Source organism: Cynocephalus volans, chromosome 11, assembly GCF_027409185.1.
Source record: "Cynocephalus volans isolate mCynVol1 chromosome 11, mCynVol1.pri, whole genome shotgun sequence".
NCBI classification, from domain to species: domain Eukaryota; kingdom Metazoa; phylum Chordata; class Mammalia; order Dermoptera; family Cynocephalidae; genus Cynocephalus; species Cynocephalus volans.
The window spans coordinates 17,567,041-17,590,068 of record NC_084470.1 but is presented as its reverse complement, the minus strand read 5'-3'; the positions used below and the strand labels follow the sequence as shown (position 1 = coordinate 17,590,068).

Here is a 23,028-nt window from a genome sequence, read left to right as displayed (position 1 = left end):
GTATATGACATGATGTTATAGGATACATATATATATATATATATGGTAAAATGGTTACTAAAGTGGATAATATCTGGGTATTCCCATGCTGTGCTGCATACTGTAAGCAGTCACTAAATGTCTATTGGATAAAAAAAAAAAAAATCTAAGTCCAATTTTTAATAATTAAAACATATACCTTAATAACAACATTATAATTTCATTGATGTTTAACATTTCTGATTGACATAACATAAATGAAGGAAAACAGGAGTCAGAGTGAGATAATCTGTGCTCAAAGTTAAGCTCTTCCCTTTACAGTCAAGGTGGTCTTGAAATAGTCACTACAAAATGGGGGTGATAATACACATGTGTATGAATAACTCAAAGAACTCCTTAAATCAAATTAAATAATTATGTGCATATTTTTTAATGGCAAACAAGTATTCAAGTGTGAGTTATGATTCAAGTGTTAATGGTTTTTAGTACCTTAACCCTGACATAGACAATTTACAAAACAGAAATGTAAATGACCAATAAACATACAGAATGCTAGTTTAACCTAACTAGTAATCAGAGAAATGTAATAAATCACATGCCATTTTTTTTGCTAATTAGATTGGCAGAGATTAAGAAGAAAACAAAAAGAAATAGCACTCTCATATACCATTGGTAAGTATATAAATCTGTGCAATCTTTCTGAAATGCAACTTAGCAGTATGAATCAAAAGCTCTAAAAAAAAAAGAAAATCACACACTCTAGCTTAATAATTTCATACGACATTGTCTCAAGGAAATAATCTGATGAATGAGCAAAAATAAACAAAAATGTTCAGAAAAGGGAAAAATGGAAATAACTCAATGGCCAATATCAGGAAACTGGTGTAAAGTCTGTACATAAAGATACAGATAACATAAAACATCACTTAAAATGATGTTGCAAAGGTATCAAGACAAGAAGAGACATTCATCAGAGATTAAGCTAAATAGCAGGTTACAAAATAGGATGACCTCATTTTTATTAAAAGATATATAATGTCTATATATTTTGGTTGATATATATACACACTTGTGTATATTCCAGATGTCTTCATGGGTGAAATTCTGCTGATAACCTCTAGGCTTATATATATTTTCTTTTTTACCTGTATTTTCTTTTTCTGTAACGAGTACTACAGCTTAAGTATTTTTTGAAAGATTCATTGGCAAGGCAAAAACTTACATCTCAAATTATGTTTTAAATTCTTTCTTGTATACTGGGTGAGCCTAAATTAGAACACACCTTGGGCCGAGCCCGTGGCGCACTCGGTAGAGTGCTGCGCTGGGAGCGCGGCGACGCTCCCGCCGCGGGTTCGGATCCTATATAGGAATGACCGGTGCACTCACTGGCTGAGTGCCGGTCACGAAAAAAAAAAAAAGAACACACCTGCATTTTTATCTAGAAGAGTATCACTGTAAACTAGATACTATTTGATAACAATTTTACTCCTGATACAGCGAATATATTGCCAGCTCCTCATCTCTTCCTTTTCCAAAATGATGCACCCTACATGAACAAATTAACAGTTCTGGTAGGGCTGTTAATGTTAGAGGCTCAACTGTGTCATAGCAGCAGAAGTGGGCTCATGACCCAGGCCTGGCCACATATGGTATCCTACCTTTCTTCACAGTGTTTAAGCATGTGAGCAAAGCAGGGTCAACCAAAGCTCCTACATGGAATGTGAAACATAAATCCTAAAAAAGAAAAGTTCTCCCTCCTCTTTGGAGAAAAGTATATGGGCTAAAGGCCATTATGACACCACATAGAGAGCCAAAAGCTAGAAAGAAGGAGACAGAGCCAGATACCATCATTTGATCCCCCAAACCTGGATGTGTTTGATGCCAGAGTACTAGAGACTTTTCAGTGACATGAGTCAAAATACATTCCACTTCCTGCCTTAAGCTCTTTTATGTCGGGTTTCTATCTCTTGCAACAGAAAGAGGCCTACTAGAGCACGGTAAGACAAAAGAAACCCTTCACAAAAAAGCTGTTCATGAGACATGCAAAATGAGAAACAGAAAAATGTAAATAACTGAATATTTAATGATGCCTCCGAAAGAGGACAATCTTTTCCAAACCTGTGAGTCACTTCTCAGCAACAGGTGACACAATTTATCACTCCCTCCTTGAAACAATTTCTTCACTTTCCTTCCAGATCATAAGGATAACTCTGTTTTCTTCCTCTCTTTTCTGGCCTTTTCTTTGAGTCTCCCCTGCTGCTTCTCCTTCTCCCCATCTTTATGTGGGAGAACACCTGTGCTCAGACCTTGGTCCTCACGTATTCTCTATCCATGCGCTCACTAAATAATTTCATGTGGTTCCACTGCTTTAAAATAATTTTAATATGAAATAACTCCAAAATTTCTACCTCCAGCCCTAAGCTACTCCTGAGCTCCAGAGTCACTATCACACTGCCCAGCCAATATCTTCACTTAGATGTTTTTAGGTTCCTCAACTTTAATATGTTCAAAACAGATTTTTTTTGAGTTTGCCACAAAATCTTGCACCTCTCCAGAGTTCCTCTTCTCATTAAACAGCACAGTCATTTACCCAGTTACACAAGCCAAATACTGAGAAGTCTCCTTTAACTTCTTTCCTTTCCCCATACCCTAAATTACTCAATAAATCCTGATGGCTGTCCCTAAATGATAATGAAACAATCTGCATCTGATTATAGCCACCAAAGCATGTTAAAAAAAGATTCTGCCAGGCTTCGAGTCCCGTACCAGCTAGCCATCCCCCAATCACTCAGAAAAAAGCAAGGTTCTGAATGTAACCCAAAATAAGAAAACAGATATTATAATAAGGTTTTGCTTATTTGTTAATGCTATTCTTTGGATGTATAAGGGCAAATAAAACTATCTGACTCACAAGAAGCCCTTTATCTTCTCTTCTCACACACTGCGGTGGGCCCCCTGGCAGACATTTTACACAATATGACACTTGCTTCTCCTGGTCACAACTAACCAAACCACTAGTGGATATCAGACTGAGGCTGTGCCAGACGTCTTTCCCAAGAAGTCTGAAATGGGTGCTGACACAGGATATCAGATTGCCTCCTCCCCCGCTTCAAACCTCTCTCTCTGAACAGGCTGGTCCCATAACATGGAGATGGAGATGCGGAGAGGTGTCATGCTCTGCCGTGCTGGCTGGGGAATGAGGAAGATGATTTGCACAGACAGAAAGACAGAGAGAGACAGACAGAGAGAGAAACGAAACAGAAGCATAGTAACCAGCAGAGAGAGGCGAGAGATGGAAACCTAATACTGCTTCAATTCCTGGCAGATTTCCAGCTTCTGGGCCCAGATTTTTCTGAGGGCACACTAAATTTCTACTCTTGAATTTCTTGAGACATCCCTGTATCTTTATAATAAATTCCTTTTTGATTCTCAAAGATTCTTACATAATAATCTGGGAACAGTAGAGTAATTATAATAAATTATTTCCCTATATGTTGTACTATTTATTTTATGGCATAATCCTTCACTATAATTGGAGACAAACTCATTAATACTGGGTGACAATAAGAATGTAACTTAAAGGGAAGTAGATTCAGAAATGATAGCCTCAAGCAGAGGGAAAAAATTGAGTAACCTCTCCAAAACATCTAAAGTCTACCGTCCCTTCAGGAACTATCTCATGGATGACAGCAAGCTTATTCTGAACCATATCTGAGCATACACATTTCCCTGAGTAAATCCAACAGAAAAAATTAGCCGAAGAAAACAGTGATTTGCTCAATAAGGCCACATAATTCTCCAGTAAATACCAAAACAAATTTATTACAGTACCCAAAAGAGGAGAGGGGTGGGAAACTTTCTGGAGATAAAATTTGCAGCTGTTGAAAAGGAACAACTTGGCACCAATTTACAAGAATGCTACCACGCCCATTAGACTACTGTATTCAACAGCATTAAAGTTTATCTCATACTCTGCATAAACAAAAACAACTATAAATCCATACCAGTAAATTGAATTTGATTAACCATATTTTTGTGAGAAAACATGCATAGGAAAAAGCACAGCTCACTTTAAAAATACTTACATTAAAAAATTTATAAATACTTACATTTTTTGCCATCATGTCAAACTGTATTCTATTTAAGATTCTGTAAAACCATTAAAAACAAACAAAAACAAAATAAAAAAAATTCTTCTTCAACAATTCTTTAAAAGAACATCCTGTTAAAGGGAAAAAGAGGAATAGTAATGTAATAATAATAATAATAGTAGGCAACATTTATGTCATATTTACTATGTGACATGCATTGTTCTTTAAGTGAATTGTCTAAATTAATCCTCACAACACCACTATGAGTTATGTACCATATTAATCCTCATTTTCCAGATAAAAACTGGGGCTAAGAGAAGTTAAGTAATTTGACCAAGTCCACTCAACTCACAAGAGATGGAGCCTGGGCTCTTGAAATACAGTAGTCCTCCCTTACCTGCAGGAGATAAGGAGTTAAGGGATAAGGAGACAAGGTTCCAACACCCCCAGTGGATGCCTGAAACCATGGGTAGTACTGAACCCTACATATGCTGTGTTCTCCTATACATACATACCTATAATAAAGTTTACAAAGTAGGCACAGTAACAGATTAACAACATAATAATAAAATAGAACAATTATAACAATATACTGTAATAAAAGTGTAAATGTGGTCTCTCTCTCTCAAAATATCTTATTGTACTAAACTGTACTTAAACTTGTTTTACAACCATGGTTGGCTGGGGTAACTGAAACCTCAGAAAGTAAAACAGTGGATGGGGGGACTAATGTATTACACTATATTGCTTTAGATGATCCACTGAAAGAAACGTCAGGGCTTCTCAGAGCAGGGTAGGAAATGTACAAGGTAAACCTAGAACATCCTATTGTGCCTATAGTAGGAAAATGCTCAAAAATTATGGAGCCATGTCAAAAGTACACAGGAGCCAACTGAGAGAGACAATTTGGAACAACTGAGCACCAAATTATATAATGACAATCACAGATTATAAACCCAGTGACTAAAATAATAATCCAGGAGTAACGGGGATAATAAGGAAGAGCGGAACATTCTTTTTTGCGGCAGAATGCCAACTAGTAAATATCAACGAATGACGCAGTTAGTAAACCCTCCATTTTGTAACCATCATAATAACTGATAAGGAAAGAATCATCAATAAATGGTAAACCAATCAGTGAAAGTGTGCTGAAAAACAGGATATTTAAACAGCCTTGAAACATCTCCCAACACCTACTAATTCAAATTTGCCAGTGAAGTAACCTGGCACAAACCACTTTAGCCAAGTGACCAAAATTACCAAATGATCACCAACAATGGGGCAAACCAACATCATGTGTGACTTCAAGTGCACTGAGGTACCACTGAGGTACAGTACCACTTCTGAGGCATTTCTGTTCAATATGCAATATCTAAACCTAATAATGAGGAAACATGAGAGAAATCCAAATTGAGGGATACTCTACAAAGTAATGGCCTAAACTCTTCAAACATGTTAGTGTGAAGGGCAAAGAAAGGCTGAGAGACATTCTAGATTTAAAAAGACTAAAAACATATTAAAATTAAATTCAACATATGATTCAGAGTGGACACTGGACCAGAAAACATAACTGCTGTGAAGACCGTGACTGTGGTAACTGAAGATAACGAGGCCCGCAGACTACATAACAGTATTACTTCAATATTACATTTCCAGATTTTGATCAATCAACATGGGGTTTTCTTAGGAAAAATACAGTAAAATATTTAGTAGTGGAGGGGTATGATGGCAGCAACTTATTCTCAAATGATGAAAAAAATAGATGATCGAAATATATAAAGAAATTGAGAACAAAACATATACGGGAAAATGTTTACAAGTGGTGAATCTGGGTAAAGGGTATTTGGGAGTTCTTTGCCCTGTTTTTGCAACTTTTCTCTTATTTTAAAATTATTTCAAAATTAAAACTTTAATAAGACATTCAAGGGGAAGAATAAAATAAAACCTAATTTTGAAAAAATCATAAGTAATGGGGGCTTAAAGAAATGGGGGCTTCACAAGTCTGCCTTATATGCTAAAATATGAATCTACAAGTAGAATCTGTGGAAGAAAAACAAAATGTTTTTACTTTCAATAAAATACTAAGTTTGTAATTTTTCAGTGATAAAGAAAACACAGATTTCAAAATCCAAGTAAGACCTGAACTACCACTATTTTTTGCTTTCCCACTATAGCTGCACAATGTCTATTGTGACCTAATCTGAAAATCAAGTTCCTACATTAGATCTGCTTGACATTTATCAATTATTTCTTATGTCCTCTTCAGTGATATAAATTTAAATATCAGATAAAAAAATAAAAAACAAGTTCCTGATATCCCACTCATCAAACTACCTGATATATTCCCTTTAAGGCTAAAATGTAAGTATTGCATTTTGAAAATTAGCATTTTAACCAAGCTTCATTTAACAGATCTATTCAGAACTCTGTATCTAATAGACATGAAAAATCTCTTTGAGCACAAATTTATAAAATTTGTCCATGTATGCTATCACCAAGGAAGTAGCAACATATTTCAAAGAGGAGATATTATACAGATTACGGTCTCTGACCACAATGCAATCAAACTAGCAATCAACTATTTTTAAAATCAGTTAAAAGTCTTATATTTAGAAAATAAGAGTACATTATTACTTAAATACTCTATGGATTTGAAATATTTAGGACTGAATGACAGTAAAAAGAAAATAAAATATTTAGAACTAAATGACAATGAAAAAAATAAAACTGTAGGCCCTGCTGATCTAGTACTTAGGGGTATAATTTGTATTTCCTTTTATTCATTAAGCCACCAATTTAAAAGTTAAAAAGAAAGTGGGAATTCAAAGAAACAAGACGAAAAGAAATAAAGGGCATGAAATAGAAAAAAAAATCAATAAATTAACAAACTGGTTCTAAGTGTCCTGCTTAAACTAGGCATCTCCTAAATAGAGCAGCAGCCTAGCCGAGTGGAAAGAGCGTAAACCCCGGCTCAGTCTCAGCTCCGACACTTATTAGCTGTGTGATCCTGAACAAGCAGTTTAACCTCTTAGAGCTTCAGTGTCTTCATCTGAAAAATAGGTATACTGAGTGTTTCAAAGTTATGTTAGGAAGAAATTAGATAGACTTGTTAAGGTAAAAATCACCAGATCTGCCAAGCCAATGTGCCAAATGCCCTCCAGTTTATTAATAAATACTGTAAACGCTTTTTCCACAAAAAAGTTCAATTTTAAACATTTTAAGATTACCTTATGACATACTGAAATGCAGTTGTAACAAAAAATAATGAATTTTTCTTCTACCCAAAGTATGGTTTGAATACGTTAAATTTTAGAAACATTTTATATATCCAAGACAGCCAGTACTGCCTACCCAATATCATTTTCCTGTTCTTCCTTAGAAGTTGAAGGTAGCAATGTGCCTAACTAAAAATACTAAATTCTCAGCCTTCCTCCCAGATAGGCTGACCATACAACATATGATCATAATCCTGGCCAATGAAATATAAGCAGACATCTTTGGGGTGGGCTACCAGATTCAGCTAATGTAACCTTTTTTCTCTTCCCTCTATTTTTTTGTGCCCAGAGCATTGTCCTAATAGCTAGAGCTGCTTGTCTCTGTGCATCTGCTTCATTTCCGTATTCAGTATTCAATATGATATTTTCTAAGGGCGGGGCTGTTGAGAGGCACTGTTATTCATTAAAATAAAAAGAAATAAACAGCATACTACTATTTTAGTACACTATAATAAGAGGCTATCAATAAAAATACTGCTTAGCTACATGAATGAGTTTTCATTCATGAAAAATATAATTTTGTTTAGTCCTTTGTATCTCCTCACCAGAACTCAGCACAAACTGGAATATGTAAATGTTACCTTAATGACAAATGTTTGAAATAGAGCCAAAGTGTATGAATTTCTTGAGCAAATCTACCTTAACATCTCTGTGCCTCAATTTCTTAATTAAATGAGTCAATACATGTAAAATTACTAAGACACTGCTTAGTGCAAGGTAAGCATTCAATCACTGTTAGGGGGAAACATTAGTTCACTGATTTCTCATGACAAATAAAGGTTTCCTCCACCAAAATAAATAATATAGAATAATAGAAGTGGAAAACTACCACTACATAAATCCAATTTTAAAAAAGGAAAAAAAAAATTAATTGTGGTTAAGAAAAGCTCTTCTGAAATTAGCAAGAGTAGGCAATAACTTCATTCATTCACGTATGTACTCATTCACCAAATACCAAATAGCCACTATGCGCAAGGCCTGAATCAGGCATTGGAGACAGCCTAGTATATGAGATACTGTAATCAACAAACCTTCAAATGAATTTTAATGAAATAAAATTACATTAAGATAACATTATTTAAAAAAATAGAATTGTGATAGAGACCGTCTTCATTCAATTAAAAATTAAGAAGTATTACTGTATTGGCTTTATAACATTTCAATTTAAAAAAATATATATTTCTAAGTATTTTTAAAATTTGTCTTTCTTTACAGTCTTTAATCTAAAAATCATTTGCAATATATGACTTCAACCTTCAAAAGTGTCTAGGAAGTAAATAAACGTGGCATCAAATATTTCAAGAAGTTGCCACCTTCAGCAGTACTGATGATTCTCAGAGATAAGCCAGTCATGTGCACTGATGCATTATGTTTCATCCAGACTCAACAATTGCACACTTCTTCATGTCACCAAGCTCTTCTGTTAGTTAAAAAAAAGTCGGATTTCTTCTTCCAGCTTCATGAACACATTATGTCAAGCTCAAAAAGTCAATCTTTTGACCTCACCATCTGCCATGATCTCTTGTCAGTTTTAGACAATGCAACTTCCCACAGATGGTCTCAAAATGCAAGTCCTTTTTCATTCCAATCACAATTTAGCAGCTCTGGCCACAAAGCCTTTTTAAATGGTACATTAATCAAAATACAGGGAAGAAGGAAAAATAATTATGGATAAATCTGTAAAATCAAGCAGTAATTGCTTGCATCAGGGTTTGTAGACTTTCTAACATTGCCAAAAAGATGTTACTAAAAATTAAGCTTCAGCAAAGGTAGCATATTTAAATGACATACATTACTAATTTTAAATAAATGCTCATGATTCAAATAAATGCTCATGTGTTTAGAAAATACACAAAATAAAGCAAGAAACAAATATCAGCCATAATCCTACCTGTCAGAGGCAACTACAATAACTTTTGGGCATAACTTCCTTCATATTCTCTCTATGCACTCTAACTTTTGATGTATGGCATTAATTAGAAGATATTTTCATAGAAAGTGATAGCATAAAACTTTTTCTTAGGTGAACAGCATATCTAGGCACTCATCTAAGTTCTTTACATGTATGATGTATATAATCCACACCACAACTCTGTCAGGTATTGTTACTGTTCTCATGTTATAGTTGACAAAACAGTTTTAGTGAGTTGAAGTAATTTGCCCAGTTAACCAACTATATAAATGGCAGTGCCAGAATATGAACCCAGGATCTCAGACCAGCAGACATGTTCTTAACTACTATAATAATTTACAAAATATGTCTGACTTGAGATGCAATAAATATAGCCTCAAAATAATACAACAGGCTGGCAGGTTAGCTCAGTTGGTTAGAGCATGGTTCTGATAACACCAAGGCCCAGGACTTGATCCCTGTACAGGCCAGCTGCCAAAAAAATAAAATATTAAAAACTTTAAAAATTATTTGTAATTATTATTTACAATAAACTTACTATACCAAAGAATCCTTCAAATCTTCATATATCATTGGGTTGGGGTCTTCCTTTTTTTATTTTTATTTTTTAATTTCAATATTAAATTAAATTTTTCTTTATTTTTTAAGTAAACCATTAATTTCCTCATTTTTAAAACAGCTGTACCATATCCCTTTATATCATTTTACTGTAATTTACTTCACTAGCCCCTACTACTGGACATTTAGATTTCATAAGTTTCTAAGCTGGTGACAGTAATCACATTTTAATGACTCAAATCTTTAATGTGGTCTAACATGAGCGTGACCTGGTCTCTGCCTATCTCTTCAGCTCTGTATTGAACCACTTTCCCTCATCCCTCTCTCTGATCCAATTCCACTGGCCTTCTGTCAGTCCTCAAAAACATGCTCCTTCTACCTCAGGGCATCTGTGCATGCTGTTCCTTCTGCCTTGAACTTTTACCTGGTAAACTCTTCCTTCAGATCTCGTGTCAAATGTCACTTCCTCAGTGAAAACCATCCCATTCCCACTACCCAGACTAGGTCAGGAGTCTCTACTTAGTGCTCTCCTAATTTCTCCTTTCATAGTACACATCAGGTTGTCATTATATATTTATTTGTGTGATTATCAGATTGGGATCTGTCTCTGACAACTAAACTAAATTCCATGAGGGTAGAAACCCTGCCCATTTTGTTTACTATTATAGTACATCTAGTGCCTGGCATATGGTTGAAGCTCAAGAAATAAGTGTTAAATAAATGATATACTCACTGTTTTATTTATATTCATACTTTAATAACGTATGACAATCCCATTTAATATGACTTGGCAGCAGAAAATGAAAAGACATGTAAACCTTTAACACATTCACATATCTGAAATGTCAGTAAGCTACACAGATTTTTGAGTGTCATTTTCCTATCATGAACAAAAAGTGTTTTGGAACCAGCATTATATTTGTGATCATTAATTTGTTTTTAAGTTATTATAGGAAAAAATATTTATAAGAGTACATTTAAGTCCGCTAACTTCTACCATGAGAATAGTAAGAGTAATTTTTAAAAAACACTGATTTACTAAAAGCTGCTCTCCCATAGAACCATTAATAGTCTACACTTTAAAAAAAAAAGACTGAATTATTTCTACGTTCACTGCTCACTTTTTATTTTTATTTTTGAAAAAAACCTTTTTGGCAGCTGGCCAGTATGGGGATCCAAACCCCTGACTTTGGTGTTACAACATCACACTCTAACCAACTGAGCTAACCGTCTAGCCCTCATTGCTTACTTTTTAAAATTGAAAAATAAATCCAGATTTACATAAGCTTTTACCCAGACTCTCTACAACGATGAAAAATGGTTAATACCATAAGCAATCAATATTACATATGCACAGTGAAATCATGAATAATGTTATCTCAGCATTACTCATTCATTTACTTACTGAATAAATACTTATTGATTGCTTCTTGCATGTCAAACACTGAGTATTAAAGATACTGAGCACTGGGGCTGGCCGGTTAGCTCAATTCATTAGAGCACCACCTTGTAACACCAAGGTCAAGGGTTTGATTCCACATCCGAGTCAGGTGTCAAAAACAAACAAACAAAAGACAAAAACATTCAAATATGCAGTAAAGACACTGAGCATTAAAAATACTATGGGAAACAATGACACAGTTCCTGACTTCATGGAGCCTACATTTTAACTATGAAGGCATTCATCAATGAACTGCACAATTAACTACTTAATGAAAATTACTACAAGTGGTATGATGGAGACACAGAAGATGCATAGCAACTTGAACTCTGGCAGTTTCATAGAAGATTTCTCAGGAAATGAAGTTTGAGCTGAGTTCACGAAACAAACAAGCAAACCTGAGTAAACCACTGACAGAGAGATACATTCTAGTCAAAGGTAACAGCATAAGGGAAAGATCTTGGAAGAAAAGGATACCGGAAGTTCCAGGAATTCGAGGAAAATCTATGTGCCTGAAAACAAAGGGCGAGAGGCAAAGCTGCTAGGAGATGAGGTTGAAAGCCAGATCATCCAGGACACTGACTTTTTTTTTTTTTAGATTACTGAGAAGCCTTGGAAAGATTTTAAGTAGAGAGCTACAGCATCTGAACCAAAGAGATACTAAATTCTGTTCACCAAAGATAAAGTAAAAATTTGCATTCTAATTCTTTAAAAACCAGCAATATAAGCTATATTCTGTTATTCTTTAATAACTGAAATGCTCACTTATTTCTTGATTATACAAGATAAATTTATAATCCATTTATAATCCATTTATTTAGCAATCAAATGTATAATCCATTTATTTAGCAATCAAACCACCTTAACCTTAAACCACTGGAATAAAATCTCTAAGCTCAGAAATAAGAAAAAAATTTTTAAAAATTCCCCCAGTGATCAAATTATCTTTCACAAAACCCCATGTAACTAGTTAGTAACTCAAGTCCTCAGGAGTTCCTTCATTTTACTGATTTTATTTAAGATAAAGTTCTCAGTAAATTTGTTTATCTTGATTTTCAGGCTAGAAGCCAAATATTCAGCAGAAAGGATGTGGTAATAGGGAACAAAAAGGCTAAGCACTCTTATACATGTGTACATTTACAAAGTAATTGATATCTGGCAGCTTAATACAAAAGGAGGATTAGACACAGAATTATATTTCACCAAGTAAATTCACCAAAGCAGAATTCCTCCCACATTTCCTGGCAAAGTTGGATTGTTGGCATGTTCCTATACATGCTTCTACAATAAAACCTAAAGGCTACTTTCATTCCAAACACTTTATATAACCTTAATAAATTATCAATATCTATTAATTGTTCTAATTGCTGAATACAAAAGTCTCAGAGAAAAAATTATTCTGCAAAGAAGCAACAGTAGATGAGATCACTAAAATTTAGAAAAAAATCACATTTCAAGATCCTGCCAAGAATCTAACAGATCAGTTCTTTTATCAAGCAGTACAAGCAAATTTTAAACTTAACTAGCTATACACAATGACTACATGGATTAGATCACCTGTTGCACATATGCTACTTAGCAAAATCTCATTTCCAGATCAACACAGCTTTAGATTAGTAACACAAATGTTAAGACATATTTACTTGATCCATCACAACAGCCTAGATAAGTTTTAAAAATACCATTTTGGGGGAGGGAGGTTTTAGTGAGGGGCAACAATAATCAGCCACAATGTATATCGACAAAATAAAATTTTTTTTTTTAAAAATGGGAAACTGCATGAAAAAATAAAAATAAAAAATAAAATAAAATACCATTTTGGTATTCATATAAATTTATAGACAAAGTACTACACAAAGAACTACACAAGGGCCGAGCCTGAGTGCGGCGCTGGGAGCACGGCGACGCTCAGCTGCGGGTTCAGATCCTATATGGGAATGGCCGGTGCACTCACTGGCTGAGTGCTGGTCACGAAAAAGACAAAAAAAAAAAAAAAAGAACTACACAAGCATGAAATGTTTGATTTATCCAACAAGAATCCAAGAAGACAAAAATGGAGCAATCAAAAGGAAGCAATCTGTGAAGAAAACAGCACCATTTCTAATTCTTATTTAGAATACCACTGTACTTATACAAATACCTAATATATATGCAAATGAAAATGAAACAATTTTATAATCAGCATCATCATAAGAGTTATTTAATAAACAGTTCCTCAAAATAACTCCACAGACTAGTAGTTATTTCCACTTTACAGGAGGGAAAATTGAGTCAGAGAGCTTAAATAATTTGCCTAAGGTCATACAGAAGCAAAATTTACAATGAAGTTTAATGTGAAGTTCTAGGTGGTTTTCATCTGAAAGTAATTTAAATCTTAAGAACATATTAAGGGATGTGTGTACCTTATTTGTAAATGTTTAAGAATATAAATTAAGTATTAAATAGTTTTAAATGATCTAAAAGAAACTCCTGGAAAAATGGCAGGGTATAAGAACACTGTCTTACTTGTGTAAGCTCTCCGTCTGCTTAATTTTCTTTTTCATCTGCCGTATACTGGAATTCCAAAACAGCCACAACCCCCATCACACTCCACAAAACATGGTGAAGGTAGTGAAATTTGGACTAACCAAAGTTGAACTGCAAAAGTTGCCATCAATTTTCTCAAATTTCAAGCAGGGTACAGATTTTTTCCTTCCTTCTTAAAAACCACCTTTGGGAAGGGAGGAGAAAGGGATATACATGCACATTGAAAAATAATCCAAATATATAGAAAAGTACAAAGAAAAAAATAAAAATTACTCTAAATTCTACCATTGAGGAGTTCCGGTCAAGATGGTGGAAGAGACAGTCCCCAGCATCACTCTCTCCCACAAGTAAACCAATTTACAACTATAAAAATGTAATAACAGCCAAGCTGGGGCAGCTGGAGCTCAGGGGAAGAGGAGGCGAGACCTATGGAGTTCATGAAGGGGGAAAAGCTACAATGAGAGAAAGAAAAAACTGCTCTGAGTGTTTCGGGTTGTGGCCACTTTAAGGCTCGAGTTCCTGAGCACATGGACCACGAATCGGCAGAAGCCGCAGCTGTGCCCTTCAGATGGAGTTGTTTGGAGGCGGCAGGGGAGAAGAGGGCCTTGGTGGCCTCCAGGACAGTAAGACCACTAATAGGGTTCCCATGGACCCACACTGAAGCGAGGAGCCAGAACAGCTGAAAAAGGGGAACCAATCAGAGGCTGGTGAGTCATTGCAAGGGACTGGTACAGGGCCTGTCCCATGGGAAGTGTTTGGAGCACGGGCGGTGGGGGAGACGGGCCCACTCGGAGAACACTGGGACACAGCAAGGACAGCCAATCTGCCCCCAATCAGCACAGGACCACTCAGAGGAGACTGGTTGGGAGTGCAGAATTGCATGAGGTGCAGTTTGATGAAAAGACTCAGGCCCATATCAGAGTTTCTACACAACCCAGATGCACCCAGTCTCTGGAGAACTGGAAGTACCTATAAGGTCAACCACTAAACCCTGAGCTGCACAGTCTTCCCTAGGGAAACAGCAGCAAAGCAGCAATTTAGTTCAACCACAGAGCTTAAGTACTGGTCCCCACAGGAAGTTCCCCTGTTTTAGAAGTAAGCAAAGGACAAAAAATTGGTTCCGGCCCGTGCACACTGCCAGCACCTCAGGCCTGCCCAGGGACCTGAGGCTTGAAGCTGGGGACTGGACCCCCCGCCCACATCCAGCACACCACCAGTGCCTTGGGGCCCTACCTGGGGGCCTGGGGCATCAAGCTGGGGACCAGAACCCCCGTCCACAATCAGTCATACCACCAGCGCCGAGGAGCATGCCAAAAACATCACCTCCATGTGGGTGGCCCACCTCAGTAACCACAGCTGCCATGAGAGTGGCTAGACGTCACAACCACCAAGCAGATGGTCCACCACCCACTGACACAAGGAGAGTCACCAGCAAAGACCAAAGAAAAGAAGAGGATGTCTTTCCCCACAAAGCCCATTCCAGAGTGACAAAAGAAACATCTGCTCTATGATAATATTAAAGGACCTGAACACACCTTTCAGCATTGAATATACCATCTAGGCAACAAATCAGCAGAATAACCATTACTCTTTCAGAGGGAGAGAAGAAATCTAGGGTTACCAGTGTTGGGAGGGGGACGAGAGAGAGGGATAGGGAGAGATTGGACAAGGGGCATAAGGAGTAAGTACAATTTGTAACAATATACATACCAGTAATATTGATTTGGTCAACATTTGTCAACACTGAGTCCCAAAAATATGATAACCAGTTATGATTCAATAAAAAAATAAAAAATAAAAAAAATAAAAATAATTGATTTAAAAAAATAAAATAAAATAAAATAAATAAATCCTACCATTGAAAGAGAACCACCTAACGTACGTATACTTTGAGGTACGTATATATGCATCGATGTGTATTTATATGTAAATATATGTGTATATATAAAAAGGTAAATAAGCAAGTCATATACACTACTTTGTTACTGCCAATTTGATTGAAGATGTCCTACAGAAGAAACCTCCGTAATACAGATTTACATTTTTCAAAAATTCTTTAAATGAAAAAAATTATACATGCTCATGATTTTTTAAAAAATTCAACGGTACAGAAGAAAATAAAATACAAGGTAAGTCTTCCTCAATCCCTGCCCCTCCATTTCCACTACAATTCTCATGAGTATCATTAATAGAAAACTCACTGAAATTTATATTTGTGTTCTCAGTTATATATATATATATGTTTTAAATTTTTTTAATTACACATGATACATGAAAAAATTCTGGTTATAAAAAACTCAACACAGATAAAGAAAGTCCTCCTAACTGAATACCTCAAATCTCACTTGAAAACTTCATTGTTATCAGTTTGGTAAATATCCTTGCCAAGAGCTCATTCCATGCATTTTCATATAAGTACTTACATGTAGACAAATATAGTTTTGATGGTTTTAGACTTTTAAAATTTTAGTCTTGTTAAATGGTATCACACCAAGATAAGAGGTGCTCAGTTTCCCTGGGTCCAGGTTTCAGGACACACCTTTGGGTTTCAAGCCACTCCCCAAGGCCTCAGGCCCCTCCTCCGGGCCCTCCCTAGGGGAAAGTTACTGTTGGTAGTTAGAACTATTTTGGGCACCAACATGGAGAAACAGAGACTTCAGGGGGCTGGCTTATGCAAATCCAGTGGCTGGGCATGCTCAGTACTGAAGGGTTATATAACCCAAGTAGCCAAGCATTCTCAGTGGAAGGGAGTTTACCCGTTGAATGACTTTCCACTAGGGGTGCTAAAGAGCACAGAATATTCTTGAATATGTCTGCTGCATGTGATAGGATTTGACCAATGAACATGCTCCAAAAAGAGACCAACTGAACATGTGCAGACTATTACATATCTGATAACCACCCCCTTGACCGAATAGTCATTAGAGAGCAAAACTGTAAAAGCCAAGTCCCAGCTGAAGGTGGGGTTGTTGCTCACTTTCCTGGGGCCAACCTGCACTTCGCTGGCTGAGGTGTGCATGATTTCTTTTTAGCAGGCGGCTGCTCCACTCTTGAGCCAGCCTGAACTCTAAGTGTGTATTTCTTACTTTTGTATTAAACTTGGTGTGGGCCCTGCCCAGTCTCTGGAGCTAGGATGCATTCTCTCTGTGGAACTTGTATTTCTTATCCATCACATTAAAACTGTTCTTACTTTCTACTGTGACTGATCTTGAATTCTTTCCTGTGGCAGAGTCAAGAACCTGGTAACAGAAAGGAGTGGGACGAGGCCTGCTATCAGGCACCCCAGACCTCTGGCATCAATACTGCAATGTTGATTTTTTCATTTAACAATGATAGATTTACTATTGCTGTTAAATATTACAATAGTGTTATCTCTCTTTGTGGTAACAGAACAGTTTTGCATCTTGACAGTGGTGGTGGTTGCATGAATTTATACATGTGATATCATGTCATAGAACTATATACAATGACAAACAAAAAAAAATGGGTACTTAGAAAAACTGGTGAAATCCAAGTAAAATCTGCAGTCCAGTTCACTGTAATGTGCCAATGTCAATTTGCTGGTTTTGACAATGTACTATAACTACATAAGATGTTACCACTCGGGGGAAGTTGGGTAATGGGTATATGGGACATCTCTGCGCTAGCTTTACAACATTCTGTTAGTCTATAATTATTTTAAAATAAAAAGTAAGAGAGAGAAAATCACTGTCCAACTTTTATTTTTAATTTGATTTTTTTTTTTTCTGTGACCACGCTCAGCCAGTGAGCGCACCGGCCATCCCTATATAGGATCCGAACCCGCGGCGGGAGCGCTGCTGCGCTCCCAGCGCCGCACTCTCCCGAGTGAGCCACGGGGTTGGCCCTTAATTTGATTTTTTTAATAGTTAATAAATTAACATGGTAAAAATGGGGGAGGAGCCAGACAGTATAAAAAGATACACAGCAAAATGTCATTCTCCCAACATTGTTCCCAGTGTCCCTATTTCCCACCTACCTCACTTATACCTCTGCATGGACAGTCCTAGTCCTAGTCCTTATGTTTCTTATATATCTGCCCCAGGTTTCTTTAAACATATTCACACAATACAAAAACATTCTACTTTTTCTATTCCTAAAAAAACTGAATATATTGTTTTGTACCTTGCTTTTTATACTTACTGATACGGTTTTGAGATCTTGCCATATCAGTACAAACAGAACATCTTCATTCCCTTTTACAATTGCCCAATATGCTGTTATATGAATATGACATTATTTAACCAGTTCCCTCTCTTGTTGAAATTTGGGTTTCCAATCTTTTGTTATTATGAACAATGAAGGAATAACCTTGTACATACGTAACTTTGCATGTGAAATTGCTTCACCTAATGGTATATGTATTTTGACAGATATTGTTAAATTGCCCTCTACAGGTGCAGAAATTTCTACTCCAACAAGTAGTGTATGAAAGTAATTGATTCTTCACAGACTCACAAGCACAGTGTATTTATTATAGTGTTTATTCAATATGTTTTTAAAATTGTATTTGCTGGCAATTTTATTCTTTTTCAGTTTATTTGACTATCATTGTTTGTCTATTTTTCCATTTGAACTTTGCAATATGCATACCTGTAGCTCCAGTGGGGGATCAAATCTTTCAATATTTTTATTGGATCACATCAATCTTCTCTAAGTTAATTTAACTTATAAGTTTAACATCTTCATAATGCTGAGTTTTCTTATTTAAGAACTTTGTATATATTTCCATTTATTCAAATTTACTTCTGTGTCCTTCAGGGTATTTTAAATATTTCCTTATATAGGTGTTATGAGTTTAACTGTGTCCACCAAAAACGATATGTTCGAGTTCTAATTCCTGTTACCTGCGAATGTGACCTTATTTGTAAATAGGGTCAATGCATATGTAATCAAGTTATGAAGTCCTAGTGAAGTAGGGTAGGCCCTAACACAATATCACTGGTGCTCTTATAAGAGGAGGAGAAAAGGAACTGAGACACAGACAAAGAGGGAAGAGGCCATGTGAAGACGGAGGCAGATATGGGGGTTATGCTGCCATAACCAAGGAATGCCTGGGGCTACCACAAACTGGAAGGGGCAAGGAAGGATCCTCCCCAGAGGCTCTGAAGGGAGCATGACCGTGCTCACTCCTTGACTTCAGACTTGTAACCTACAGAACTGTGAGAGAATAAATTTCTATTGTCTTAAGCTACCCACTTTGTGGTACTTTGTTATGATAGCCCTAGGAAAGTAATAAATAGGTTTTACACTCCTCTTGTTATAGTGACTCCCAGATATTTTATTTTTTCATTTTGGGGTTTCCTTGTTTGTTTTGTTTTTGCTGGTTGTTGTTCTTACTACACATGGAGTTCCATATATAATCATCACATCTTACAAACTGTTTGCAGATTCGAAAGTTATATTTATTAATTTAAAACTCCACTACATAACTGAATTCTTACTGTTTACAGTAATTTTACTATATACCGACAGTTGGCTTCGGTTTTTCAGGTATAAAATTATATCATATGAAAAGAGGGTGTTTTTTTGGCTGGCCGATTACCTCAGATGGCTAGAGCATGGTGTTATAACACTAAGGTCAGGAGTTTGGATTTTTGTACTAGCCAGCCGCCTTTTCCACCTCCTCAAAAAAAAGAGGGATTGTTGAATCTTTCCAGGTTTGTAGAACAATAGAGGTAATCTGATTCCCTCACTTACCCTACACAGGCATAAAATAAACAAGAAAAATAAACAAAACCACACAGAATCATGCTTTCAAACCAGCATTACTAGGACACAGAAGACAAGCACCTTCAAATTACCTATAAGTAGAGGGGGGGAAAAAAAACAAATCCCAAGAGAAACCCCACTTTCTAACCTCTGCAATGCTGTGGATGCACAGAATAAAGGAAGGGAGGTGAAGGAGACTCCATGAGAAAGAGCAGAGGGTGCAAGGGACTTGGAAGAAGCACAAGCAAAATCAATCCCAGAGAGAGAGAGAGAGAGTAAAACAATAAATGCAAAAATACTGAACAGAGGTCAGGACTTCATAGTTCACAAACTAGGTGAAGGAAAAGCATCTAGAAACTGCTGAACCAGAAGCAGCAGCCTCTAAAAAAGAGTTTCTGAGAGAGAATCAAGTGTATAGATACAGAGAAGAGGTGGCACCCCTTGGAGATAAGGCAGTAAATGGGGGAAAAAAGACAATAAGGGGGAAAAAAAGACAATAAGAGGGGAAAAAAAGACAATAAGGGGAAAATTAAGGATCCTGAAGAAACAAAATAGAATCAAGGAACAACCCTTCCTCTACCCATCTCCTTCACCATCAACACCACAAATTCACAAAAGAAATCACGCAAGAAAGAGCAGACTGACAGAAGAGGAACTCTAAAACTAGGAACTCTGTCCATGAAATGAATAGAAACTAACAGGCAGACCATACGCATACTGCAACAAGTCAGAAAATACAAATAAAAGGTTTCCTGCTGATGATTTCTTCCCCAGAAAACCACCATGAAGTCGAAAACACTATTACACATTACTCTGAACTGAATTAAATATCCTCAAACAATAACTTGCAGATGTATTTAAAAAACCTTGAATCAGGAATACAAAGACTAAGAACATGGACAAAACAGAAAGAAATGAAATAATAGTTGATAAAAAGAAATAGAAACAGAAGGACAAAATCATATAAGAAGTGAATATTAATTTATAAAGTACATAGGGAGAATAGATTTGAATGAAACTTAATAAAGTATGTAGAATGAAGAGCAAGAAAACAATAAAGAGAATGAAAATAAAAAAGAAAAGCAAAAACAAATAAAAAGAGTCAGAAAGAAACTGGTTGAAATGAGTGATAGCCAAAGGTTGAACATTAGTATCACTGGTGTTTCTATCAAAAAAAATTGAAACAATGGAATATTAAAACTACATTCCAAGAAAACTTTCCAGAACAAAAGACCTGAATTTATACAGTGAAAGACCCTATTACATACTTGAGAAAACTGACCCAGAATGATCAACTCTGACACATAGCCTTTTAAATCTGTTTTTAAAAAAAGCTTGGACATCCAGGCAAAACTATAAGTAATTTACAAAGACAAGTGAGAGCAGACTAACAGCAGACTTCTCAAAAATAACATATAAAGCAAGATAACAGTAGAGGAGCATTTTCAAGAAACTTAAGGAAAGAAAATAAAAACTAAGAATATTATATCCTGCAAATTCTCCCACAAGTTTTAAGGCCATCAAAAACGTTCTGACCACTGTGGAAAACAGGCTGGCAATTCCTCAAAAGATTAATTATAGAATTACCATTTGACCATCATGGAAAATATATTAACAAAATAGTGTTATGTTTTCTTAACAGATAAGTGCAATCAATCTAACAGAAATAAGAAAAAATGAAAGATTCATATCATATCAAAGGACACATCCATTAGTAATAAGTATGAACACACAAATTAAACAAACATGCTGTAGTGGATTGAATTACAACCCCCAAACGCACTGAAGCTTGAATTGTGTCTCCCAAGTTTTACGTATTAGAAACTTAGCCCCCACTGTGACTGCTCAGAGGGTGGGAAATCTTATTATAGCAATTAAAAGGTGGGGCCTTGAAGAGGTGAGGTGATTGAATTACAGGATCATGCCATAGTGAATGGATTAAAGATACTGGTCAGGGGCATGGTTTGGAGGGCTTTAAAAGCAGAGTGCATGAGGAGATTAGCTCGCTCTCTGCTCCACCATTTTCACACTGTGATACCCAGCCATCACTGTCACCACCACCAAGACCTTCACCAGCTGTGTTCCCTGGACTCTGGACTTCCTAGCCTCAGAAACTGTAAGCAATAAATTTCATTTTTCTTTATAAATTACCCAGTTTCATGTATTTTGTTATAAGCAACAGAAACAGACTAATACACATGCCATTCACCAGTTAAGTCATCAGTAAAAAATACTCAGAAGTAAAAGAATCAGGTGACTAAAATCTTAACAACTACCCAGCATGAAGCTCTCCATCTAGCTATTACATATATCATCTTTTCTTGTAATTATTTTCCATTCTAGGATATTTTACCAATAAGATGAAAAGGGGGTGGAGGTGGAGACCAAAGCAGCCGAAGTACCTGGGAAAAGCTTTATAGGTAACTATGTAAGTAACACACTTGAAAGAACTTCTGATACCTCAAGCAAGCTGTTGTGATGTGAATATCCACTGTTCGTATACCCATGACACATCATTCACTGTGCATATAACCCCTTTTTGGCATCAGAGTTCTAATTGCAATGACTGCTTTACCAACAGCTCTGGGATTATAGCAGACTAATTTATTTGGGTTACAGAACAGAAAACCACATTTTTCCATGAGCTCAAAAGACAAAGCCATCTGCAGACAGTGGAACTCAATTGAAGAGACAGGTGAAGGCAGGGGAGGGTTTATGATGAGAGGGAACAGAACTAGATACATGTGTGTCCACTTTAAGGCAGGGATGTTCATCCAGATTAGGAGAGATACACTGGTTGAATGAAAAAGTCCTAAGTGTCAATAAGCAACCGGGGGAGTGGGTGGGAGTGAAAAGGGCATAAGGCTCATTTATTTATTAAACAAACATTTATTCAGTGCCTATCATGTGCCCAGCATCATACTCTAACCAAGCAGTCCTAGACTTCAAGAAGTTCTCAAGCAAATGAGTAAAACAAATACACATAGTATACCATGCTGTGACACTATAGCAGTAGACAGTTACTCAGGGCACTGCGGGAGCACAAAGGAAGAGCCTCTAACCCAGTCAGAGGGTGGGAATCAGTATCCCACTCAAGATAGTTAAATTAGACACAGAGAAAATTAGTAAAAATGATAGAGCAAGGACTATGAGATGACAATGCTATCAAACTAGAAAAGTTAAGACAGAAACCTAAGCCCTTATGGTCAATTCAACTGTTAAGCCAGTCAAAACTGGCTTCTAGTTCTGCAAGCAGGTGATCAAAGGAGAAGAGGTCTCCTTGATTGGCTATACAGATGAGAAGACTTTTTCAAGGAGTAGCATATGATTAGGATATGAAGCAAAAGACCTCATCTTTCTGGGTTTCTAGTCTCACCAAGGCAATCTAATGAAAGCAAAAGGAAAGACCTATGAGTTAGAGCTGCCTGTCTTTAAAACTAACAAGTTCAACTTGTCAGCTTTCCCTTTGGTTAATGAAAAAAGAAGGGTACTGGAGATATTTGCACTCTGTGAGGA

The 23,028-nt window shown here is 36.3% G+C and overlaps 1 protein-coding gene across 6 annotated transcripts in view; it reads right to left on the bottom strand.

Moving 5' to 3' along the window:
* The window catches only part of TFDP2 (transcription factor Dp-2), a 169,190-nt gene that overhangs the window by 125,776 nt on the left and 20,386 nt on the right, over positions 1-23,028 (bottom strand). For 4 of the 6 annotated variants that reach the window (XM_063113513.1, XM_063113514.1, XM_063113515.1 and 1 more), the window contains exon 2: positions 4,089-4,201. The exons of the other annotated variants lie outside the window; for them this stretch is intronic. Coding sequence is in view for 2 of the 4 variants with exons in the window: in XM_063113515.1 (XP_062969585.1) it covers positions 4,089-4,103 (15 nt within the window). In the remaining 2 variants the exon portion in view is untranslated. The remainder of the gene's footprint in view (positions 1-4,088; positions 4,202-23,028) is intronic. 6 annotated transcript variants of the gene reach the window in all.